This window comes from Penicillium manginii (assembly GCF_028828005.1).
Source record: "Penicillium manginii strain IBT 31320 chromosome Unknown utg000005l:1.0-5665137.0:1.0-5668048.0, whole genome shotgun sequence".
In the NCBI taxonomy this organism is placed as follows: domain Eukaryota; kingdom Fungi; phylum Ascomycota; class Eurotiomycetes; order Eurotiales; family Aspergillaceae; genus Penicillium; species Penicillium manginii.
This window is the reverse complement of record NW_026643106.1, coordinates 5,424,891-5,441,437: the sequence shown is the minus strand read 5'-3', so window position 1 is coordinate 5,441,437 and position 16,547 is coordinate 5,424,891. Positions and strand designations below refer to the sequence as shown.

The 16,547-nt window shown below is 45.5% G+C and overlaps 5 protein-coding genes across 5 annotated transcripts; 2 read left to right on the top strand and 3 right to left on the bottom strand.

Annotated features, from left to right (window-relative positions):
• Nucleotides 1-2,372: 2,372 nt before the first annotated feature.
• On the bottom strand, nt 2,373-4,535 carry N7533_008332 (uncharacterized protein; the record flags this gene model as incomplete). Its single annotated transcript, XM_057104982.1, has 1 exon — nt 2,373-4,535. The coding sequence occupies one exon, from the start codon at nt 4,533-4,535 to the stop codon at nt 2,373-2,375; it is 2,163 nt and encodes a 720-aa protein (XP_056959939.1).
• A 41-nt stretch (nt 4,536-4,576) lies between these two features.
• Nucleotides 4,577-5,417, bottom strand: N7533_008331 (uncharacterized protein; the record flags this gene model as incomplete). The annotated part of the gene is made up of 2 exons (XM_057104981.1): nt 4,577-4,938; nt 5,000-5,417. 2 exons carry the CDS (start codon nt 5,415-5,417, stop codon nt 4,577-4,579), a joined length of 780 nt encoding a protein of 259 aa, XP_056959938.1.
• A 1,671-nt stretch (nt 5,418-7,088) lies between these two features.
• N7533_008330 (NADPH oxidase family protein) lies at nt 7,089-8,118 on the bottom strand (the record flags this gene model as incomplete). Its single annotated transcript, XM_057104980.1, has 3 exons — nt 7,089-7,757; nt 7,897-7,997; nt 8,043-8,118. 3 exons carry the CDS (start codon nt 8,116-8,118, stop codon nt 7,089-7,091), a joined length of 846 nt encoding a protein of 281 aa, XP_056959937.1.
• Nucleotides 8,119-8,646: 528 nt separating this feature from the next.
• N7533_008329 (uncharacterized protein) lies at nt 8,647-9,314 on the top strand (the record flags this gene model as incomplete). The annotated part of the gene is made up of 2 exons (XM_057104979.1): nt 8,647-8,917; nt 9,019-9,314. 2 exons carry the CDS (start codon nt 8,647-8,649, stop codon nt 9,312-9,314), a joined length of 567 nt encoding a protein of 188 aa, XP_056959936.1.
• Nucleotides 9,315-13,827: 4,513 nt separating this feature from the next.
• Nucleotides 13,828-14,690, top strand: N7533_008328 (serine/threonine-protein kinase; the record flags this gene model as incomplete). Its single annotated transcript, XM_057104978.1, has 4 exons — nt 13,828-14,058; nt 14,112-14,318; nt 14,372-14,638; nt 14,688-14,690. The coding sequence occupies 4 exons, from the start codon at nt 13,828-13,830 to the stop codon at nt 14,688-14,690; spliced, it is 708 nt and encodes a 235-aa protein (XP_056959935.1).
• Nucleotides 14,691-16,547: the final 1,857 nt, after the last annotated feature.

Genomic DNA, 16,547 nt, shown 5'->3' with positions numbered 1-16,547 from the left:
CAAACTCTAGTAGTGAAAACTTCGTGGAACCACTATACTGTATCTAATTTTGTAGAGGGAACACCAGTAATTATGGACGAAGCTATTAGACGCGGCTTCTAGGGCGGTCAACCCTGGACTAGTATTACTGGCTATTCACCTGATGTCTATTGGCGGCTATATTATTTTAGGTGGAGTATTTTAGTGGGAGTACTTTACTTATTAGGGAGATTACTGTCCAGTAGGATAGAATTAAGTGGGACATAGGTAAGTTTATTGGAGAGAGATCACCCAAGTTACCAGAAACCTGAGGTTTTCTGACCTTTAAGCAGTTACTGTACTGTAACTTTAGGCAATGTCAAAAATGCTGTTTGAGAAGTTTCTTCTCGTCCTCCTTAGAATTGTCAACTCGAAGGATCGTAGAAATGGCAGAAAAAAGCGTCACAAGATCAGAACCTACCCATAAAGGATTTGGTGCAAAGTAGGAATGAATATGATGCTTCTGGCCTCCATATTCTCGAATAATTGTGATTTGAACGCTTCTGAGACCGGTTTTCTTCGCAATTCTACCGAGGATCTTCAGTAAGAAGCACTCGTCCATGATCAATGGATGGTCTTGTGAAAGGATTGCTTATAATTCAAGCAAATTCAGCTTACTTGGGATACTGTGTTGTATAAATCCGAAACCTACCCGGCCGGGGACACGGACAGACCGTTGAACGCTCGCCAATATGCGGTCATATGAGGTCCATTTAAACCAAACTTTCGAAGGCCTTTGGAAATCAACCAAACCAAACGATGTGAGTAAGAATTTGAAATAAATACTTACCCTTTGATGCTTCATTATTCACGCTTGTACACGCTTACGATAATCAGGTCATACATTGCCACAGGGGGGACCATAAATAAGCAGTCCATAATAAAATGGTGCAGTATACGCCGAGAAGTGGAAGGAAACCTGATATAAATGAATGGCCCGTAAATAACTGGTCATCCTAGTCTTATAAGTTCATTAGCACCCAGGGTCACAGAGAGTACAGTAGTAATACTTTTCCAAAATGAAATACAGGTTACGATATTTGAAAGCTTTACCATCTCTTCCGCTCTTATTGGCATGTATCTGTTTAGTTTTCATAGGTATCAGCTGTACAAAGAATATCAGTCCCCAGAAGGAAATATATTTTCTACGGGTAAGACTCCCGGATTAAAATGCTCTCCCATGCTAACTTTTGTCTATCGTATTAAAGGCGAAGATAAAGAGTGTCTCTTCTAGCATTGAAAAGGATATCAACAATATCATAAGCGAACGTCAGATTCCGGATGAAATTAACTCGATCGCTGATGAGAGTGCGGAGACCCTAGGGGTGAATAATCCTTTACCCACTGCCACGAGTGGTATAAAAAGTGCTGCAGATAGCGCTATCAATAGCATTTCTACTCTGGCTAGCTCAGTAGAAAATGATGTCGAGGCTATTAAGAATAACGTAGACCGCTCAATTTTTATCGGACTTTTAAGTTACTGCGAGGGAGACTCTGCGGAAAGGAAAAACTGCACACATCCAAAGCCTGGGTATTCTTTTAATATCACTGATACTATTGGTTTGAAAGGTTCCTTGGCGGATAAGCTTCTCCCCGAAGGAATAATCAAAATAGAAAAGGTATACCAGCGGGCTACGCAGGCGATGACGGCTATGTATTTTATTGGGTTCGTCTCCACACCATTATCTCTTATCAGCACCGCTATCCCGATGTATAAGCATAGTGATAAGATAAGTGGGTTGTTGATAAGTGTGAGTTAACTGTATTATATCCAAGGGAATGATCTGATTGGTTTCAGATAGCGATCATTTCGAATATGGCGGGTTCGATAATTGCGACTTCGATCTACATGTCACTCAAAGCAGCTTTGAAGGCAATACCAATGATCGATGTGGAGGCGTATATAGGGAGATCGATGCTAGGGATTACATGGTCTACGTTCGGATTGACTATCGCTTCCGCTATCTTACGGTCAATAGTTCGCAGATATGGGAATTATGGGTACGAGATGTATTAGGGAGAAGATTATTCAAAGAATCAAATTAGACATTAGCATGTGAAGAAAGTCGTATTCAAGAAGCCTAGAAAAGTAGTTTGTATATGGTAAGATGTTACGTACTATATTGTACTACGCAGGCTGTGAGCGTGCCAGTGCTAGGTTGAGATGCTCTTTTCGGCCCATGGGATATAATTGAGTCATATCCATCAACTGATCACAAGACTGACAAAGATATAAGACAATTGTCTCATGACAACCCCAGACATGGGACGATTGTCACAAATCTACATTTGATATATGACTTGATAAGTGATGTGACAACTGTCTTCTCTCAGATACTGATTTGAGAAAGTATTTAAAAGGGAGCTTTTATCCGTCTGCCGACGTCGCTTCTCAATTTCCTTGGAACCAGTAACAGTATGCCCTCTTTCTTCAAAGCTCGCCAAATTGAATTCTTACTGACTATTCGCAAGTTACGATCAAAAATAAGTAGGTGCTCGTTTTGGTATCGCTCATTTTGGTATCTTTCAAATGCCGCCTCTACGCTCTCCTTTTCATCTAATGAAAGTTTGAAGATCATATGCCACCTTCCAGTTTCCCAATGATAAATCTCTCCTAACCTGCCCTTGAATAATTTGTCATCAGTCAACCGAGATGCCATAGATGGGGTCTCCCAGGACTGTTCAGAGTAGGATGAAAGAGGTCGAGATTTGTTGTTTGTTATAATGCTTTCAGGGACAGCTTGTGATCTGAAGTGCTGCATAATCCCTGGGAGAAGTGGCTCAGAGAACCCTGATTGTTCCTGAAGCTGATGTAAAGTTTGCGCTCGTTGCTGATTCTTGTATGACGAGGAGACATCAGACCTTGAATACTGGTTGGGTGAGGCTGGAATATTCCACTCAGAAACATTCTGAAGTGATTTGGCGCTAGATGGTTTGTTTAATGATGTTTCTTGCTCTAGAAGACTATTGATCATATCATCCTCCGCGGCGTTAAGGGGGGACGACCCTTCGTATTGTGTCCTCAACGATGGGTGGGTTTCTTGTATCTGTAGCGAGGCTTTTTGGTTAGGAACGTCATATATTATGCCTTCCTGCGCAGTGTTGAGACGAGAAGGCACTTCATGTAATGTCTTCGATGACGGGAGGTATGTTGCTCTGGGTGGTGAAGCTTCTTCGTCAAGAACATCATTCATCATGGTATCCTCGGCGGCGTTGAGATGAGATACTCTTTCAAGTGCAGGCCTATCTCTGGTATTGGCTGTCACAAACGTCACCGATGGTTGGCAGTCTACTGCGCTCCGTGACAATGCCTCTTGGTCTATGATATCATTCATCATACTATCCACTGCAGCGTCATAGAATCGAGAGGAACCTTCATATCTAGAGCCTATATCCATCACCGCATAGGCTTTGCCATCTGAAGCGAGCATTTCACCTGGTTTATTCCTTCTTCCGGGCTGACCCCGCCCATATCTTTGATTGGCGTTTCTGGGTGTATACCGATCTGCTCTATTATGTGCGCGAGCTGGTAGAGCATCCGCTGCACCTCCGTTGATGTTATCGTCTGCGGGTCGTATGTCGCCTGCACCGTCACCGCGTCGAGTTTGATTACCATTTGAGCCACTTGATAATGGCCCAAAAAAAGCTAGATATATACTCCGCTGCACGAGCAATGCTGTTACATTTGCGGGCATCAGCCAATTCCAATGCATCTTAGTGAGAAACAAAGATCGAGAACAGCTAAGAAATTGGGATTTGACAGGGTGTCCACAGCGATGCTTTCGGTTAGTCTGGAGTTGCTGTCTCTCAGAGATATCATGGCTTTTCGGTGTCGCTGCATTGAAGCACTCTACAACCCGTTCAACCAGTGACTCAAAAATATGCTCATCATACGAGAATTGGCCTTTTTTGCGCGCTTTGAGTAAGGCCTGCTTAGCCATAAGATGGTCTGGTGACCTCTCAAGAAGATCGTGAATTTTGCTGGACTGAAACCCGAGCTTAGATGCCAGTTTTGCCATATTAGCTAGGATATTCTCGTCTACTTCGCTCTGCAGCGAACCCACATATTGGGGTTCCTTCTTGCTGCTCTGGGGTATGTCCGGGTAGTGGCGCATCGCAAAGAGCCATATCTGTCGGTATGCTAAGTCGAATCCATCGGACCCCGCGGGATTTCCTTCGGAATAGGCATTCTCCCCGGTCTCTATATAGAATGATCTGGGTCTCCATTCCCGGTCCATTCTCTGTCGAACAGTGTGACCATTCAGCTCAAAAAGACGATGCACACAATGTGCCCATTTTTCAAAACATTTAAAATCTTCGAAGAATGAGAATAACGACGGAATGCGGTCATCAAAAGAGCGTAATCTGAGCAAAATCTGCTTTCGCTGGACAGGACTAAACTCAGAGAGAACCTGGCCACTTGATACAAGACTATTCAAACTTGAAACCTCCACGGATGGAACCAAAAGTTCAAGATTTCTGACCGTCTCGTAGTTAATCTTAGCTAGATCTGCCATATTGCCTCCGACGAACCCCCGCCAGCAGACATATATATAATTCAAATATCGACATAATTCCTAAAATTACTTTTAGCGGATGCTATTGGGGCAATGAATAACAGACCCCTCACCTCATTGCATTTGATAGCTTGGATACGGTGGAACATACTTATGCGCAATGCTGGGCGTTGTCCCGGCATAAGCATAACGAGATCAAGGGCGTTTCGGAGATCAGAAACATTCAAAAATGATTTCAGACGCATCTGGCTATTCGATGAAAGACGTGCAGTCCATCTCAGCTCAGAATCAGTATCAGCGGCACTACTGGCACATCGTAGTCTGTAATATATATGGCCCTCGCTATACGGTTTCTCGTTGGCATATTCTTCGATAAGTATCTCTTCTAGACCATGGCAGATATCTAAAGGTGGTTGAGTGTTCAATGTAGATAGATTCAACAGAAAAATCCGATTCAGTCTTACCGTTCAAGTAGAGATCAACTGTCCACCACTGTTTCCGTGGTGCTAAATAGCGTTTGCCGGCCAGAATGCGATGTTGACCGTGTAGACCACGTACATGGCGTTCGAATTGCAGCAGGGGAAGCTCTGCTGAGCTTGGATTATTCAGATCATTCCTTACAATGCCCGCTGTATTCAATGCCAGCTCAAACTGGCTCGCTGAAATAGTCACCGGAATACGGTGCTTGGGAGCTTCGTGCTGACAACCCTCTTTTTCAAATATGCCGTAAAGGCGATCCACATTTGCTGGGTCGATTACCCTCGTATCACTAGGATCAAAGTAAATATCATCTAAATTAACCTTCACAGTCCCAAGAAATTTGTGTAGTCTATCAATCTCAGGATCATCATGAAGGCCAGCCCGTTGCCCATCATTATTCATTATGGGATAACTCAATAAGGAGCGTGATGAGATCTTCAGGGGAATCGCTTGTACTTCAGTATGAGAAAGTGGTGCATATCTGTTGAACGTTATTCAAAGGACAAAAAGTGCTTTTTGGTTAGAAGTATATATAACACAACCGTACTTTACATATGGCCAATTCCCATGGCCTTAAACAAGATGCCAACTAATAATCCGGCAAGTCGTACAACCGAATTTAATATTCTAGAGCTCCAAAATGCGAAGAATAAAGTTGTCAAGGGCAAGATGCCTAGTCATCGAATACGGCCACCGCAAATGGGAATGAGAGGACCACCTAAAGAGTTGGTTCTGAATGATATAGCAGAGTCTAGGGAAAACATTAGAGAGACATTGATAATTAGAAAGCAGGCCCCATGGGATACTTTTCAACCAGTGTATAGATGTGATCTGGCTGGAGAATTCTACGTTGTCACTTCGCGTGCATTTCCTTACCAGCTGGCGGCAGTCCGTGAGATCCACCAACAAGGAATTAGCGATGAGAAGATCTTGGACATTCTCAAGAATGTAAGGCATTCTAACATTCTCGAAGTGCGCGAGTGTTTCCTTTTCGGGAAGAAAATGTACTACCTCCACGACGATGTCTCGATATCTTTAGACAATATCGTCTCGTGCGGTATTCTCCTCAGTGAATTGGAAATAGGTAGCATTATTCATCAGGTATGACCACGCGCAAAAATGATTTTCAGTACTTAATAAAAAGTTAGTTTCTTCAGGGGCTCAGCTACCTAAAGCGGAACCAATACGGTCATTCCTCGATTGGGCTTGAGAAGATATTATTCAATTCAAATGGAGTCCTGAAGATTGGTATGCCGCAGCATTGGGGCTTAGGGTCTAGCTGACTCAGTGACAGGGAGCATAGAGCATATTATCCAGGGGGGGTATGTGGAGTATCGAGAGACCTTGAGACTCGTCGCCACGGAGCTGTCTAAACAGGCCCACGAGAATCCGAGTGTTGATGTTGATGTTGAATATTCGATGGTACAAGGTTTCCTCTGCTCAGTTGAATGCCATTCCTTTGATGAATTATGCAAGGTACGTTGACGATGTTCATCTCAGTCGACTCTTAGTAATCCGATAAGTGTAGGAACCCCTTGTGATGCCTTCTAGATGCAAGCCCGGCTATCTGATAGGGCTCATCTCCTTCGTACAGCGCGCCTCATTTATATATTGTGATTATTCAGTAGATATAAATTGATACCATAAAAAGAGGTTGTACGACTATGGCTGAAAATCGTGTTCAACCAATGATATATTTTGATAAAGCAAGTCATATATTGTCTCCCGAATGTCATCCCGAACTCCGGTCTCAGCAGATACGAGAATCAATAGCGATTGACCTTCTGCTCCGTCCATGCACCTTGCCGCTTCAAGCTTGATTATATTCTTGCAATCTGCCGGACCTCTGTGAATAGACCCGCGAGTACCCAACCTGCTCTCTATTTCTCCCTCTCTCACATAAACGGAAATTGTGATAGACTAGTCAAATTTAGCGTAGAAGGTACCTAGAATTTCTCACTACCTACATATCTCTGAGTTCTATTATCCTCACTGAGAACCTCATTTAAGAATCTCTGGCCCACTAGAAACATCGTATCTATTTGTTCAGCACTGGCCAACAGGGATAACTTTCTAAGGTATCATACCGACTACCTTCACCTGCCAGATGAAATGAACACGCTTGGTCCGCGTAGATGGGTGGGCATGTAATTGCATCAATTTTTTGACATAGCTCATTATCGCCGTTATTCCATGACCGGTGGCAATGATAAGTACACTGTCATACTGCTCGACAGGTTCAACAGTACCAAACGGCCCCAATATCGAAGCGAAAATCTTCACAGGAGCCCTGGAACAAGACCTAATTTTCTTGACGATCTTGAGAGATATCCCTCGCTCTCGCTTCAAGAATAGCAGTAAAGTGTTCTGCTCGCTGGGCGCCCAAGAGACGACCATATAAGGATGTAGCTGCGCAAATGCAAGCAGGCCCACTGTTGGCGCCCAAAGACTGACATATTGACCAGCATCGATTTTCATCTTCTTTGGGAGTGTCAAACTCAGCATAACAGCGTCACTATCTGGCCAGATATTACAGTCCTCCTGTATATCATTTTGACTAGGCCACTGGAGAAAGCAATGCCGTCGGACAGTCCAGATACCACTCCAGTAAAATAATGACCATGTCTGGTATAGGAGGGCACCGAAGAGCACAATGACAGAGAGGCAAATGGCTAGCACCAAAATGGTTCTATCTGCGGGCACATGCATCCATGCAGCATAAAGGAAGAAAACAGCTAAAGCCTGATGTACCCGTAGTAGAAGGTCATATGCCACACGTTGAATCAATGACAGGGTTGAAAGTATCGTTAAAATCAAAGATAGAGACCCCTGCAATGATCTGAGTACTGTATCCGGATACATAGATTGTACGCCAGCTTACCAATATTGCCCAAAAGCTATTATCGATTTTGCCGGATAAAGAACCAGTGGCATTTGGGGCCTCAATTATGACATGTAGGCACATCATGAGTAGAGCCGTAACTGCTAACAGACGATGAAGCTTTCGATATGTGGACAATGACATACCAAGGATATCAGCGAAGAGCATTATATTCGGCGTGAACAGGAAAAGGGTGTTCAGTAGTGCAATTTGACCTGCCATGCGGGAGATGTGATCGATTGATGGCCGAGGAAGTAAGAGGCAGAGAGTATTGATGATAGAGTAGCTTATAGCGAGAAGGGTATCCCAACGTGTCCATGGCCCAACTAATCGGTGACGAGAGAGACAGTAGGGGTAGATAAAATGTCTCACTAAGAAGTCTGGGAGGAGACTGCTCAAGGAAGCCGGACGGAGATATCGTCGGGCAAAAGCCAGTATGATCGCCAAACTCGCCATACAAATAGCAAGAATGAGAGGGTTATCCATGGCCCCACGGTAAGGTACTATACAGTAATCTCATTGAGTTGCTATTTCACAGCGCATGGGATGCCAAAGAGAAATCAGTCGATAAAAGTCGATATTTTTGGTGATGAGCTAGTTGGGTCACTGATCGCCATGTTGAACTACCATACCTGCAAAAATGAATATTGCGTTATGATAGAGTTGCCCGTTGAACATTGATAGATAAATTCGGAGAAGTTTAAGGATAAACACTTGATAATCAAGGTAAAAATGGTCCCAAAATCCAAGATGCTCGTCCATGCCATACGGGGGAGACTTTGGTATGCTAAAACCGGTCATGACGCTCTCATATTTGCTCAGAACCACCAAATCAAAGTACACACATCAATAATCGCTTCTGAAAGCCCATATCTCAACAGGATGTTTGAGCAAAGTGCCCAGTCAGGTGGCAGACGTACTTATTATGTTCATTCTGTGGATGTACACACCGTATTACGGACATTGGAATTGATCTATCTCGGTGCATACTCTTACCACCTGGAGAAGACAGAAATTCCAGGTAAGATCTTTCTTCATCTGACAAGCTACAGCACAGTACTGGATGTATTGTACTAATTCGACATTATAACTGATCCCCCAAAGCTGACAAATGCAGTACAGACTCGGAGAGACTGCTTATCGATGTTTCTGTATATCATTTATGCAAGGCTTGGCAGCTCCCAGTGGACTTCCAAAGCATTGCCTTCTCGCGGTACAAAGAGGCGGTGTTTTCGCAAGGATATGATCCCGGCCAGCTCCTGGACTCTTTGCAGCCCATGCGGACGCCGCTTGTAGATGGAATAAGCCGAGAGGATATCTTTCCTGGAAAGTTGTTGAACGCATTACTATCAAAGGGGGAGTTAGAGGAGGATAGACTAGTTACATTTGCTGTTTATGAGGCTCGCCGAGCTATTTGAGAATTGCTATTGCGGAGGAATCCATTACAGTATGCCAACGCCGACTCTCATCTGAGATTGATCCACGTAGGTTGAACATGTTGGAGCCTATATCAGCCAAGACATTCAAAGATGCTCCATTCTGGAAAAACCCACCTTACAGTAGCTTTTTGGGAGAGTTGCGTCTGTTGTAGGATTCGCGACATAGTCTGTTCCACCTCGGACTCTCGATAAGAAGCACTATACTGGATCAACCAGGTTAATCATATTTCATAATCTTACGACGGAGCTGCGTGTTCAACGATGTCATTAGCTGCAATCCTATGGACGGAGAGATACAGTACTGTACCATGCCATTCCAGGTTCATTGAACAGCAGTCCTCAACTTAGTATTTCCCGCCCAATGAATAATCTACGCTAAAGGCTTGGCAACGGGGTCAGGAAAGAGTTTCTGAATGTGTACTGGTCAACGCAATTTTGAGAATGGCTGTAAGTTTTCGTACAATAGCAAGATACGGCATAATCAGCAGCGACACCAGCTTCCGCCCCGTTGACCACTTTTCGCCCACTGCGAAGGCGCTAGTGCAAAGAAATTATATGACGCTCAATATGACGCTAAATTAGGTGATTCCGATGATACAGTCAGTATTGCCTTTAGCAAAACCCGCGCTAAAACGATAGTCAGTGAGCCCTCATACTGCGAAATAATCATGCATTTGTATCGATAATTGATAACAAACACAGTCAAACAGACTTTGTCCTGTGCTGCGGTAACTTCTCATACGGTCATGTCTTCTAATATAGTATTGAAAAAAATTAATTATAGTAAAGAAAACTCTACAGATATAAAGTCAACATAGTCTGCCCATCAAATTATAGAGAGGGTTAAGGTCCACAAACAAAGAGTCAATGATTCTTCATCTTTTCATTTATATCTATAAATTTTGACTTCCGCCTTGAAGCGCTCTTCAGCATAGCAAAATGTCGCGCCGAAGCGGTCTACCCATCCTTCCATTCTGGAAGCTGCGAATGATCAATGATATGATACTCAGCAAAGAATTGGCTATAGCAAAAATGGCAGAGGCCGCTGAATGTGGCCAGGATTCGATAATACAATTCATGAAATTCCGACAAATAGTCCAAGATGAAATTGATGAGAATTATTCTCTCCCATGTTCTGCAATTCAGGTCAATATTGTACCAGCAGATTCCTCAGCACCCCCGTCAATGTCCATTTCTTCGACATCTACGGTTGTCAATGTTTACGTGACAAGTAATATCGCAGTTTCTGTTCATAGATAGGGAGGTGTTACAGTATATCCCGAAACTGGTGTCACCACCTTCACTCTTTGATTGTTTCTTTAATCTGGATTACTAAACTCCGTAAATCCCATTCGGGAATTAATCCGTGTATCCTTGGCACTGGGTTCTGTATTGTTTCTTACACACTGTACCCACCGTTATGGTGGGGTTGTATTCGCTTGTAACTTTTTACGCCCAACACCTCTTTACCCCACCTCAAAAGATGATCTCTCTGTACACGAAGAGCTCAACCATCATTCTGAGTGGTCACATCGGCATGGCACCAAACTTAGCCCCCTCAAAGCATGAGCTTATCTCTGACATGATCCATAGTGGAGAGCTGTCTGTATCACAGATGGCACGTGCCGCTGGCTGCAACAGGAGAACAATCCTGAGAATATCCTCCAATATAAGAATATTCGGCAGCGTCAAAGCCCCACCAAATAAGGGTGGTCGACCACGAAGCGTCACTCCAATTATGCTAGAAGCTCTATGCGAACACCTGATCGAGAAACCTAACCTTTATCTCCATGAGATGGCAATCTTTCTCTGGGACGAATTCGCTATCCAAGCAGCAACATCAAGTATCAGCCGCGCTCTTGCGTCTAAAGGCTGGTCAAAAAAGACTATCCGAGTTAAGGCTCGAGAACGAAATCAAGACTTACGCGATGAATATTCTTACTTTATCTCAGATTTCCAGTCGTACCATCTTGTCTATGTGGATGAGTCAGGTTGTGATAAACGAATAGGCTTTAGACGAACAGGCTGGTCTCCGTTAGGCACCGCGCCAGTCCAAGTGTCTAAATTCCATCGTGATCAGCGATATCAGATATTACCTGCGTATGCTCAGGACGGTATCGTTTTATCTCGGGTATTCCGAGGCTCGACTGATGCATCTGTCTTTGAGGATTTTATTGAGCAGCTTCTCCAACACTGCGGACGGTGGCCTGAGCCGAAGTCTGTGCTAGTCATGGATAACGCATCCTTCCATCATTCTGACCGGATAGAAGAGATGTGCTCTCAAGCCGGAGTAAAACTAGTGTATTTGCCTCCATACTCGCCAGACTTGAATCCTATTGAGGAGTTCTTTGCCGAGCTAAAAGCCTTCATTCGGCGTAATTGGCAGTACTACGAAGATAATCCCGAGCAAGGATTTGACAACTTTCTCGAATGGTGCATTGATGTGGTTGGTGCGAGGGAGAAAAGTGCAGAGGGACACTTTCGGCACGCAGGTCTGACTGTAGGGGAAGTTTAATAATTCTCCAGTCTCGACCCACCGGTTGGTGGTTTTGGCTCCGCAGCCGGCAGTGGACTTCACAGTATAAGCCCAGTGGATGTTTTGAACAATGGCACTCCTCATAATCAAATTATACAAGTCAAGGGGGAAATGCATGATGACAGTCGGGTATACCAGATGGGTCGATAGCGGCAAACACCAACACATACATGCCGTGTAGGCTAGGAGAGAAGGTCTTATGGTAGCTGAAGTCTCAGCGAATATGGAACTGAAAGTCGAGATCTGATTGAAGTATATGTTGTGATACAGTAAAATTCGAAATCAGCTTTACTGCCAAACTCTTCTCTTCTCCTTCCACAATGCCCCACTTATATCGCGCTATGCCGAATTAGAGCAGACAAAGACCCACCCATTTAGATCCAATGTAGCTTTACGTGACCGTCAAAGATACCGTATTAGGTTGTTTTTTACTAAGCAACCCCGCTTCTTGTCTCCCGTGTGGCAACAAAGTCAAAAGACAGTGCCATCGCCGCAGCCGCAGGGTTTTAGAAATAAAAAGTTCAAACTTCAAGTTTTCTACAGGGCCGCTCGAAATCAGCTTCACCTTTGTTTTCTTTTCTTTTCTTTTCTTTTCTGAACTTTATTCTGAAATACGCTAGTCCCCCTTTGGTTTAGTCTGTTATGGAGTCTTGAAATGCTTTGTAAGGATAAATTACACGAATGCGGGGTTGTAACTTTCTTGAAACACAGATGCGATCGTTACGCTGCGGTTTAACCACAAGGTTCGTCACCTTGATTAGAGCTTTGGTCTTCCGCGGCAACTTCGAGGAAGATGGCGCTACGTTCACGTATTGAACTCCTGAATAATTTAAATGGAAAGACACATCATCTATCAAGGTGATTATAAGGGAATATGGTCAAGGCGGTCGATTTCTTCTGTCTCGAATCAGATCACCTGATAGCGGGGTAGACTGGGGATTGGGAGACCCAAGCGTGGATTTGAGCCTTCTCAAAACTCTTACGCAACGGCCATGGCAACTACTATTTCCTTCGGCGAAAAAAACTTTGGATTTCAGGAAGGAGTAATACACGGGAATGTCGGGAATGTCACTATTGGTAAGTGAAAAATAGATGTGGCTGTAATCTACGGCTAGTAATAGTGATCGGCTTCAGTACAATCCGGTACTAATAATCACTTGACATAGAGTCATCACTGATACCTTCGTCTACGGTTCCATTCGGCCGTGATCTGGATTTCATTGACCGTGTATCGTTACTCGGTCAAATCCACGAGAAGTGCTCCGCACCAGCATCAATAATCGCGCTTACTGGTCTTGGCCGCGTCGGGTGTGTCAATCGTTCTCGGGTCATCAATGGCTCTTGGGTTACCCACTACTAATGTGAAGCAGAAAGTCGCATCTAGCCGTCGAATACTCTTATAGAATACGCGAAATATCACCCGAAACATGGGTCTTTTGGGTTCATGCGAGCAACGCAGCCCACTTTGAGCAAAGCTACCGAGAGATTGCGGACCGAGTCAAGATCCCTAGTCGACAAGATCCTGACGCCAACATATTTCAGCTCGTCTATAACTGGCTCCAGAGTGGGAGATGTGGACAATGGATACTAATTCTCGATAATGTCAATGATCACCTCCACGAATCCCCACCAACAGCGACGCAGCCACTCCTGACCTTCCTCCCTCAAGGGCCTCATGGCTCTATTATAATAACGACGCGGAGCAAACGTCTGGCGTCAACGATTGTCAACGAGAGCAATATTATTCTGGTCGAGCCGATGAATGAGCCGGAGGAGAAGGCAAAAATGACGGCAAACGACACAACTAGCTTGAACCAAGCCCTCGACAATCTCGAGCTTGAAGTCACTGCATCCGAATCTTTGAAGCTGCAGAAGGATGAAATGGCGGGCGAAAGTAAACGTCACGTCTCAGCAAATGATTCTAGCAAGAGCACCCGAGACTGGATGAGACAACAGATGGAAAAGATGAAGAGGGACTCTAGGCTTGATTTCAATCCCAGATGCGCGGACCGAATCGGCCACGGAGGTTTTGGTGAAGTCTTCAAAGAGCCGGGGACCCTCATCGGTGTTGGGAGCCCATGTGTCGCTGTGAAGCGTATTTTCAAACGGCAGACCCCTTCCTTCGCCATCGAGAGAGACAGCATCGTCCGGGAGATCATCATCGCAGCCGAGTTGATGAAGGAGCAGGTGAGTTGCTGAATGTCTCGCACGCACAGCGACCCTTTTAATGATTCTTGTAGAGTGAGCTCTTCGTGGAATTTTTCGGGTGGAGTGAAGATACACATTATGTCTACTTGGCCATGGAATACGTTGAACTAGGTGACCTAGAAGCAAGTCTTGGGTCACCATGGAATGAGGATGATACGAGGCTGGTGATACGGCAACTTCTGGAGGGGCTAGTGAGAATGCATCGTCAACATATTGCTCACCGCGATCTCAGGCCACAGGTGGGTTGAAAACAAGCGCAAAGAGGTATAAGTTATGCTAAACTTAAGGGCAGAATATATTCCTCGTTTCCCGAGAACCACCTCGTGCCAAGATTGGCGATTTTGGCATCTCCAAGCGAGTGCCCGCAGATAGTTCAACAAAATATGATACGAAGTACAGTACTGGGGGATACTGTGCTCCAGAGATCACCAAGAACAAGATGGGGAAATATACGAAAGCGGTGGATCTATGGTCTTTGGGATGCATTATGTACAAGATGGTCGTTGGGGAAAAGCTTTTCCAGGACGATGTGCATGCAGCGTATGAATATGACGATACCGTATGTGGGATAGAGGGTACGATCAGTCGGCAACTGAACCCCGATGGAGTAAGGCTCCTGGAGTCGCTGATTATAGCCGATCCGGTCGAAAGACCCCACGCAGAGGAGGCATTATCGCACGCCTGGTTTCGTTGACAAGTTTCATGTTCCTCTTAACATAAAGTGAGAATTAATTAGATACAGTCGGATGGATGGATGATTTCATTTACGCTGACCCCTCGCTAAGCGATATGCAGCATACAGCAACTATAAATCAATGTACGTACATGTATCGTGTACCACTTCTTAAACGAACTTGGAGCCTCGTTGGGGCCTGCCGTGGCCTCGTGGCCGGTGTTTTAGATAGCTGCCCTCATGGCGCGCGACTTCGGAACCGTTGTGATGCTTCTGCAAAGTCCAAGACAGCCTCCACTGTCTTAGCCCGCGAAGCAGTACCTCGTGTATCTCTCACTTCTTCCCCATGTCCTCCCAGCAGGGTTGCTATGCTGTTGAACGCGCTGCCAACTTTCTCCCGGAGCTCTTGGCGTAGCTGTCTGAGCTCAGGGCAGTCCAGGAGGACGTGAGTCACACTTTCTCGCTGACCGCAGACGCACTTATCGTCGTCTCGAAAGCGAAACGTCTTGGCATATGTTGATAGCCAGCTGTGTCCCGTTCGCAACTGCGTTAGTAAGTACGCCCGGTTACGAGGCAGAGTCCCGTAGAGCCGCCTCGTATACTTGGCCGGTAGTGTCTTATCGATCTTTCGAAGGTGACCGCCGTTCCGAGACTCCTTCCACTCTTTTTCCCACTGAGCGTAGATGCCTTTCCTGACGTACGCCCTCTCACGAGATAGTAAAGGAGAAAATGGGTGGGTTTGGCCCGGTTTGGCAGCCTCTTTGGCCAACCGATCTGCTGCCTCGTTCCCAGGTTCGTTGGAGTGCCCGGGTACCCACTGTAGGCTGATCACAATGCCATGGGTCCTGGTATTCGTGGCTGCCCGGAGGATGGCATGGATGATCTGCTGTCCAGACTTGTTCCCAGGGTTACGTATCGCTTGCAGTGCCGACATACTATCACTGAGGATGGCTGCGAATTTCACTCGACTACCAGTTGACCTCCGACGCTGCAGTCCGATCTTGTTGATGACGTTGATTGCGTATAAGATTCCGATCAGTTCGGCGGCATGTACTGACCATCGGTCCGCAGGGCCGACCTGGATTTGTAGGTTTTCGGTTGTTTCCAATGAGTCGTTAAGCGTTGTGGCTGCGGCGCCGAGATGACCTTGGTGTCCCGAGGCGTCGGAGTAGACGATGACCTCCATCTTGGATCTTGCTACTTTCGCTCGTTCCATTGCGATCTCTCTGTCGGGTTCGATCTCGATCTTCGAGAAGGCTTCGGTTCGCCATGGGGGGAGTGGGGTTGGATCGATCATTTCTAGTTCGTGTAATCTCTCTATGGACATTGTTTTTAGGGCTTCCGCAAGTGGGAACCGGGCGGACGTCCCGATGTTGTTCCGTCTCCTCTGGGCGCGAAGTAGGGTGTTCCATATTGGGTGTTTTCCTGGCAGTGTATGGAGCTTGGTGATCGTGGTTTGGGCGCGGAGGCGCAGACGGAGGTGGGTTGGTAGTATATATGCTTCGACGTCCAGCGTGGACGTAGCCACGGTTCGAAATGCTGAGAGAATCCGGATGATCGCTGTTCGTTGTACCGTACGTAGGTGTCGTAGATGTGTTTTGTCTCGAAGCGGGTCGTGCCAGACTGTTGACGAATTAGATACAGTCGTTCTCGAAATCGGCTTGACCAATACATACTCAATGACTCTCTTCTGGGCCCACCGCCAAGGCTTTAGCGCACACCTGCCATTGAGCCAGCCACATGATTTTGAGGGGCACCGTAAGTTACGCCCTGTACAGTACTGTATATTTCTATG